The 8,343-nt window shown below is 44.8% G+C and overlaps 1 protein-coding gene across 2 annotated transcripts in view; it reads right to left on the minus strand.

Moving 5' to 3' along the window:
- Malt1 (MALT1 paracaspase) overlaps positions 1–4,665 on the minus strand; it is a 45,627-nt gene extending 40,962 nt beyond the window's left edge. The window contains exon 1 of one of the 2 annotated variants that reach the window (XM_048419250.3): positions 4,255–4,665. In XM_048419250.3, coding sequence (XP_048275207.2) covers positions 4,255–4,481 — 227 coding nt within the window. In that variant the 5' untranslated portion in view covers positions 4,482–4,665. The remainder of the gene's footprint in view (positions 1–4,254) is intronic. The other variant, XM_048419251.3, reaches the window with a different exon arrangement.
- Positions 4,666–8,343: the final 3,678 nt, after the last annotated feature.

Consider the following 8,343-nt stretch of genomic DNA (forward strand, 5'->3'; position numbering starts at 1 on the left):
AGAATAAATTACTAAGTTTTCACATGAATAGGAGATTCATAAATACATGAGTGCAGTATACAAAATACACATTCCATGATTCAGAAGTCTGCCAGGCACTGAGACTTAAAATTACATCAGATATAAACAAGGGATGTTCTAACTGATATAAAAAAGTTCAATGGCCAGAGTTTTTCTTCTTAACAAAGATCAAATTGAAGTTAAATATTTCTGTTCCAAAACAAGATATAAAGCTAGAAGTAAGATTTTGTTTATCTTTTGCTTTGCTGCTTTTCTGGATTGGCATTCGCTGGCTTTTGGCTAAGGTGATATGTACGCTTAGCCAACTTTTATTTTTCCTGTTTTAGTTATGTTCTTCTAACAGTGTTTTGATGTGGTTTCTATAAACTTAAATTTAGAATTTAAAGAACTTCTTTATCACTGAAGTAGCTGAAATTTTGCTTTTAAAAATTATTTTTAGGTCCTATAGAAATGGCTACAACCCAAATTTGTTTACTAATATTTTGAAAGAAGCATTCTTACTGTTGTGTTTTGAAAAGGCTGGAATGGGAAGTAAAGGAGAACTCAAGCAACTACTAGAAAAAACTGGGTGAGATATATAGGCTTAGCCTAGTGTGGCAGTGGATGCTGGATTCTAAATATATACTGAATACATAGCAGTCAGAATTTACTGACAAAGATGATGTGTCTACAAGTGAAGTCTGGAGTGACTGGATTTTCTGGTCAACTGGAGAGATGTAGTAGTCACTCAGATACAGAAAACTAAGGGCAAGAGGTTTACTGGAGGGTACATACTACGTTTTGGACATGTTACATTTAAGATGCTTACGAGTCATTTAAGAGGAGATGGCAATAGCAGTCTACATACACACATCTGGGGAAAGCAGATATACTTAATAGTTGTAATCAGCTTGACTGTATTTAAAACCGTGAATGAAGGATAACATCAGAAGATTAGGTAGAAAGCATTTAGAGATAAAAGCATGACTTCTAGCGCACTTCAAAATTCAGACTGAATAGATAGATAAGGGACATTTGCGTTAATCGTTTAAATACATATTTTCTTTTTTATCACGATCTGCTTGAGGGTAAGATTTCTACAGCTAAAGAGCATCTTTACACTGAAGACTAGCAACAACAGATGTTTCCCTCTTGGTTCACGTTTCACAATCCTACTTTCAAGCACTCTGCTTTAGATATTTTAAAGCTTTCTGAAAGTTCTGCCAATCCTTGGAGTTCAGCTGTTCCACTCACCACCAGTCAACATATGCTGACACTCTAACACTATGTCTCAACTGGCAGCAAAGACATCTGATTTTCATCAAGCAGGGTGGTGCATACTTTTGATTCTAACACCTGAGAGGCAGAGGAAGATCTCTTTGAGATCCTCCCTTAAATGCCTGATGTTAGATCAGTTTGAACTGAATCAGGGTTTGAATGCAGGGCATTCCTACATGTCTCTGGTTATAGCAAGCTAGACTACAAGCAAAGATTCAAACTAAACCATCAATAATCACCTGACGTTTCTGATATTCCTAATCTCTGGAGACAGCTCTGAAGGGACCCTCCCTGTGGTTTATATTATTAAATTCTCATGTAGCTTAACTAAAAATGTAAGGAGTGAAGGGGAAGTGTGACAACAGGTCGAGGGAGCACAGTGGCACTCAGAAAGCAGAGGCAGGAGGATCATGACAAGTTTGAGGTCAGCCTGGTCTATGTAATAAGACTTCACCTTAAACCAAACCAAAGCAGCAAAACAAGAAAGAAGAAAAATTACTAGAAAAGACAACATTCTGAGATTAGGGCTGTGATTCAGTGAATGGGGAAAGCACTTCACGTTTCCCCACGACTTGTCATATATTCTGGGCCAGACTCTCACTCTGCAACCGGAGGACAATGTCTTTACCACCTCTTATTACCAGACACTCTTCTACCACCAGCATGAAGTCACTTGAAAAGAACGTTTAAAAAGACCTTAAACACAGTAAGAATCACCAACTGTAATCGCCTATCTCTTTGGTTCAGACATGCCAGTCTCAGGTTTTCCGTGCTAACTTTTATTGCTGTTTGTGAGACAGTGTCTTATTATGTGGCACTGACTGGCCCAGAACTCAACAATGATCCGCATGCCTCTGCTTCGTGAGTGCTGGGATTAAAGGTGCGCCTGGCTTTCAGTACTAACTTTTAATAGCAACCAATTCTTCTAATGTCAATCGGTGTGAGTTTACTACTTCCAGATTCTCCAACCCCACCCCCCATCCCCACTAACCTACACGAAGCTATCTAACCACTATCTTGAAAAACTCATGAAATCTACTTCAAATTCTAAGATCCTAAAAATGGACAGTAACTGGCCTTCTCTCTATACTAATAACTCCTTGTAATTTGCTTCAAATGTTTCCCTAAATTCCCCCAAACAATGATTAACACTATTCTGCAGTTTACTTAGCAATATCTTACTGAAGGCGTGGGAAGGAAAACTTAATACCCAGCATCAAGTACCCACTCCTTTTATAGTTTAGTAGCTTAGTACATTGACTTTTGTGTCTTCCTCCATCACCATATAGGCTCTCTCCTAAGCACCTTCCTTAACTGGATTCACAGTTAACCCTGCAGATCTGCCCTCAAAGAAAACAATTTCTTGTATCATGTAAGTCTAGAAGTTGGGAAATTTATGAAGTTTGAATAATATTTTTATCTTTTTGGATACCCAACACCAGTATCTTTTTTCCCTAGAACAGAACTACGTCCTTTGCTCAGTTTTGCTAGTCCATTGTTTGTCTGACTTCTTCTCTGACACAGGGTCTCATGTGCCTGGTCTTAAACTCCTTGATTCTCCTGCCTCTGCCTCCCAAGTGCTAGGATTATAAGTATGCGGCACTAGCTCAGTTTGCCATTTTCTGATTTTTTTTTTAAAATCAGGCAATATGGGCCTCTTCTACTTGAGCAATAATCCCACACCAACAGTACTGTCTCAGTCCTAAAGTCTGAAGCTCAGGGTTGTTGGGAAGGTTAAGGTGGATAATGCATGTAAATAGGACACTGTAACACACTATGTGTTCAATAAATGATATTATTTACACCCAACCTAGCATTTCACGTTACTGTGAATGTTTCCCAAAACTAATCTATCAGAACTTCCAGCTAATAAGAAGCACTCAATCAATATAACTCTTGAGTGAAGGATTCCCCTCTCGATTTAAGAAGTATTTGTCTAAGAGAAGTTCTATGTATAAGAAATGACTTCTGCTCCTCAGCTTATACAGATGCACACAAATAATTTCAGTAAAAGTCAAAGTTTAGTTATTTGACAAGAAATTGGAGGAGCAAAAGGACTGGCTGAAATCTCGACAGGGGTATAAGGCGGCAGTTCACAGTTCCATGTGAGAAGCACTGGTGCACCTTCAGGTGACCCATAAGGTTAAAGTATTTTTTTTTTCCTTATAGTACTAAGTCACCATTTTCTATTTATTCTTCAAGGTGTATACACAAGTTTCTAGGGTTCTGGTACGATGCTGAAGGGAATGAATCAAATACAGAAAAGAATCCAGCTCTACAATTAAACTGTGGCACCATCAAGATGCCAGAGCGTTCAGCAGTTTGAGGCAGGAAGAATGAAGGCTACAAGATCCAGACCGGTTTTACTTTCAAATGGTAAATATTCGTATACACCTGCAGAAGACACAGAACCCCCCAAAAACCTATCTGTAGTCTTCAACAAGTCATCTTGAGATTCAAAATGTTGAGAAACACTGACTGTGGGGCCAAGGCACATATGTCAGTGATCCCTTTTCTCAGCAGGAAAACAGTTTAATTTCTCAAGAGTCTAATGTACATGGTGAAGTCAGGACAAAGTTTGGTCAGCTCGCTGGACTGAAACCGACGGGGAATTAGGTCCCGTCTTTCCCCTCCTTTCGTCTCTCTCTACCCAGCCTCCAGGAACCCCTGCACGCCTCCACCCGCCCGTGTCCCTCGGGATCGCCCTTTTGGGGTCCGAGGGCTGTGTCCACATCCCTCCCTTTTGCTTTAAAACCCACCGGATTACAGCCCTGCGGATAAGCGTTCCTTCTCTTAAGACAACGCGGGTTCATTTCCAGCCAGGGCTTTCCAGCTTCAGGGTCGGAAGGTCGGTGTGAAAGCGCCGTCTGGCCCTAAGGGCCAGACCCTTCCCGATCCCAGGGTCCTTGTCGGTCTCGCGCGACTCCCTGCCCCGGGGCACACCCCTCCACCCGAGGGTCCCGCGTCCCCGCTCACCTGAGCCTGAGGCGTCCCCGACTGCCCGCCAGCTCCGCCAGCTGCCTCCAGCCCCGGCCCTCGGGCGCTCGGTCCAAGCTCTCACTGAGCCTCCGCAGGAGCGGCTCCGGCAGGCGGTTGAGGGTTGCGCCGGCTGGAGGGGCGCTCGGAGGCCCCGAGGGCGCGGTCGGGGGAGACTGTACAGCCGGGGGCAGCGAGGCCTGCAGCGGCTGCCCCCACAGCGACATGGCTACGCTGGTGGCCCCGCCGCCCAGCTCCAGCCGGTCACCTCGGGCCTCGGCGCCCGTGTGCACCTTCCGCTTGCTCCTCGCCGTCCCGCGAGCCGCAGGAGCGGAAGGAGAAGTTCGCCGCACAGCGAGGCCCTCACAGGAAGAAGTACTGCTCCCGGCCCGCGCGACAGGTTCCCCTGAGAAGCCCCGGGGCGCGTCGGCCGAAGAGGGGGGCGGGCCTAGGGGGCGGGGTCGGGGTGCGCGTGTGTGGGCGGAGTTTGGGTGGGGCCTCGGTGCTATGTGCAGGTGGCCTCTCCAATTGCAAGGAGAGCTGGGCTTGGGGGCGGGTCCTAGGGTGGGGCCGGCTCCTGAGGGGCTACAGCCTCACCTGCGGTGAGGGGGCGGGACAGGGGGCGGGGTCTGGTTGAGGGCGTGCCACCGACTGGCCACCTCCTCTTGGCACGGGGCGGGATGTGGGCGGGGCGTGCGGCCGCTCCTCCGGGGCCGCAGCTGAGTCTGCGGAGCAGGAAGGGATGGGTGGGTAGAGCAGTTGGAGGAAGCAGCGGTGGAGGCATTGCCACAGCTAGGAAGCCTGCGGCGTAGGAGCTTCCCGGGACCGTGGGAGGATGCTTACCTCACGCCGGAGAGGGTAGCACGCGCTTCCTGGCGGCGCCCCCACACGCGCGTCTGCTCTCCGAGGACCCCGGGGCTTGCGTATGTGCGGTGTTCGCCTAAAGGCAGCCAGCTCCCCACATTGGGCAACCTCAGCAGACGCTTCCTCTGCAAGCGGATGATGTTGCCAGAGGGAATTAGTAGAATTGGAGATTTAGATACTCATAAGGGAATTGACCCAACTCGTTGCGAGACTTTTTTTAAGACTCGTTTCGAGACTGAGGGATTTAACCGTGCAGTTCGGTGGTAGAGCTCTGGTCTGGCTTGTTTAACGCTCTGGGGCCATCGTCAGCTCCGCAAAAGCAAGCAAGCAAAACCCAAATACTTCCGGGCTATTTTAACTAATTAGATCCTGCAAATGGATTTTAGCAGTAATGGTGTGTGTCCATCAGATGAAACTGTCATTCACAGTGTTCATATTCCAACCGGTTCCCCTAGCTCATGAGTCTAGATCATGGATGATTTAGATCATACAGGGGAACTGCTTGGAATATGAACGCCCCCTAGATTCTAGACGATGCAGCAGGAGAAGCTACACTTAACTCTTGCCTAGTCTCATCCACAGCAAAGGCTGTTATCCCGTTGGAAACTATAGGCTTGTTTGACATAGGAACAAACAACTTAGGGCGGCCAATCAGCCCTGAGGTACAAGCCTTCCAGGCCCAGTTTAGCATGCCTTTAGCTTTTCCTTAGACCCTGCAGGAGTGATTTGAATGATCAGATTCTACAGTAGCTAGTAGGGTGGGTGTTTTCTGTGCATGTTATCACAGTCTAGTACAGCCAGCCCCTGAGTTTGTTATATGACTTTGTTAAGTAAGTTGATTTCTGTCTCTTACCTGTTAAAATGGGACTGGATTGTACTATGTAGAGTTCTTGCCAGGATGAAAACATTTGATGCTCATAAAACAATGACTGACACGTACCAGATACTAATCTTTTTACCCTTGCCAGTACCAAGGCCTGTCTCACATTTAACTTGAATTGGAAAGCGTTCCCCAGGTTTCTAGAGTCTATGTTTTCCTGTTATTGGACAAATAACTTTCTATTATTTATGTGTGTCAGTTAGGGCATTAAAAGTCTTTGTGTGTGTGTTTGGAGGCCTCATGTAGTGCAAGCTGGCCTTAAACTTCTTCCTCTCTTCACCGTGATCCTGAGAGCTGGGGCTTCAGGTATTCACCACCGTGCACAGTTCTATGCAGACCCGGTTATAGAAACAGAGGCCTGTCATATGCTAGGCAAGCACTCTCTCAGCTATGTTACATCCCCAGTCCTACGTTTCCCAATCTATTGTCATTCTACCTTTTAATTTAAATTCAATTAAATTTAAATTCAATAATTTTATTTCCCCTTCCAAACCTACTTGCGCAAGCCGTTGTTTATGAAGGTTCTCCTATGTGAAAAGATCATAAGTTCATGTTTATACTATTTACCATGTGGATATCCTTTCTGTTTTCGGTCTGGGCTTCCTTATGCAGTATAGCTCAGCTAGGTGCCATGTTGCTTCCCTTCCCATTCCCCGGTTCTCCAAGTGCCTCTTTCACTTGGCCCTCCTCCTAAGAGTTTTTTTTCTGTCTAGCTATTTTAGAATCTACACAGTCACCTTTTCTGCTACCCTCCATTCCATTCTTTGACAGACCTTGCATTTTATGGTTGGTATATTTCTTCTCTTAATAAAGTCCTTATATTTCTACTATCTAATTTTCACTTTTCTTCTGGGCATGTGCGACTTTTAAAGTTAGCTGCGAGTTCAAATCTTCATGCTGCCGCTGATTGCTGATGTCCCCTTAGGTGAGTTAGTGACCCTGTCTGAGCTTTAGTTTCTGTGCCTGAGGAAGGCAGAGGATAACAGTACCTATCAATATAATGACTGGGGAAAGTAAGCACAGCATGTCCATTATTTAAGGATGGGAGTACATTCTGAGAAATGCATCATGAGGTGACTTTTGTTGTGTGAACCCAGTCTCCTGGGACAACAGGTGCAGTCTGTTGTTATTCTAGTTTGATTTCTGTTGCCATGATCAACACCACTACCAAAAACAACATATGGGGGTTTATTTCATCTTACCACCATTAAGGGAAATCGGGGCAGGAACTCAGGCAGGGCAGGAACTGATGGAGAGACCATACGGGGAATGCGGCTTCCTGGTTTGCCTCCATGGCTTGCTCAGATTGCTTTTTTATACAACTTTTATATACCACTTAGGGTAGAGATGGCACTCCCCAAAGTGAGCTCGCTAAGAGTTTGTCCCTCAGACGTGCCTGCAGGCAATCTAATAAAGCATTTTCTCAGTTGAGATTCCCTCTTCCCAGATGCCCCAAGTTTTTGTTAAATCAATTAGCATAGTTGTTGACCACCATGTTATGTGGCGTAGGTCTATATTAGTACCTTGAAAATTGATACATTAGTTTTGGGAACATTTTAATAACTCAGCTTCTTTTTCCTCTCCCAACAATTATATTAATGTCAGGAGAAAAAAAATGTATGAGTGCCTTTATATTTTTCCTTTTTCGAGACAGGGTTTCTCTGTAGCTTTGGAGCCTGTCCTGGAACTCGCTCTGTAGATCAGGTTGGCCTCAAACTCACAGAGATCTGCCTGTCTCTGCCTCCTGAGTGCTGGGATTAAAGACATGAACCACAACCACCTGGAAATGGCTTTAATTTTTAACTTAAAATTTTAATGAAAAATTTATTTATTTACTGTATGAGTGTGTATATGTGGTGGCGGTGGCAGCAGCGACAATGGGGGGAGGGGTAGGAGCAAACATGCAGAAGCCAGAAGACAACTTTTGAGAGAGGGTTCCATTATTCCACTGTATGGGTCCTAGGATTGAACTTGGATTGTCGGGTTTGGCAGGAAGAGCCATTTCACTGGCCAAAGATCACAACTTCTAAATATTCCTTAGATATAATGTGTGTGTATAGGTAATAAATATCACCGGGAGTTTTTCTTTATTAGCTGAAAGGGATAAAAGTCTCTTTGAATTGGACAATTTGAGGAAGCTTATGGTTGCAGTCCATAGAAAAGTCTGATGATGTAATCTTAATCTTACTCATGGATGTAGACACTGACTCATTTTTTTCTCTCACAGAATTTGATTGTAGATGTTAACCAAAAAAATGACAGATGCTATAGTTCATAAATGAACAGGTCTTAAAAGACTTGGTATAGGAGAATATCTAAAGGCCTCTGGGTCTGTATATACTGAA

The sequence above is a fragment of the Myodes glareolus genome, chromosome 13 (genome assembly GCF_982192425.1).
Source record: "Myodes glareolus chromosome 13, mMyoGla1.1, whole genome shotgun sequence".
NCBI lineage: Eukaryota > Metazoa > Chordata > Mammalia > Rodentia > Cricetidae > Myodes > Myodes glareolus.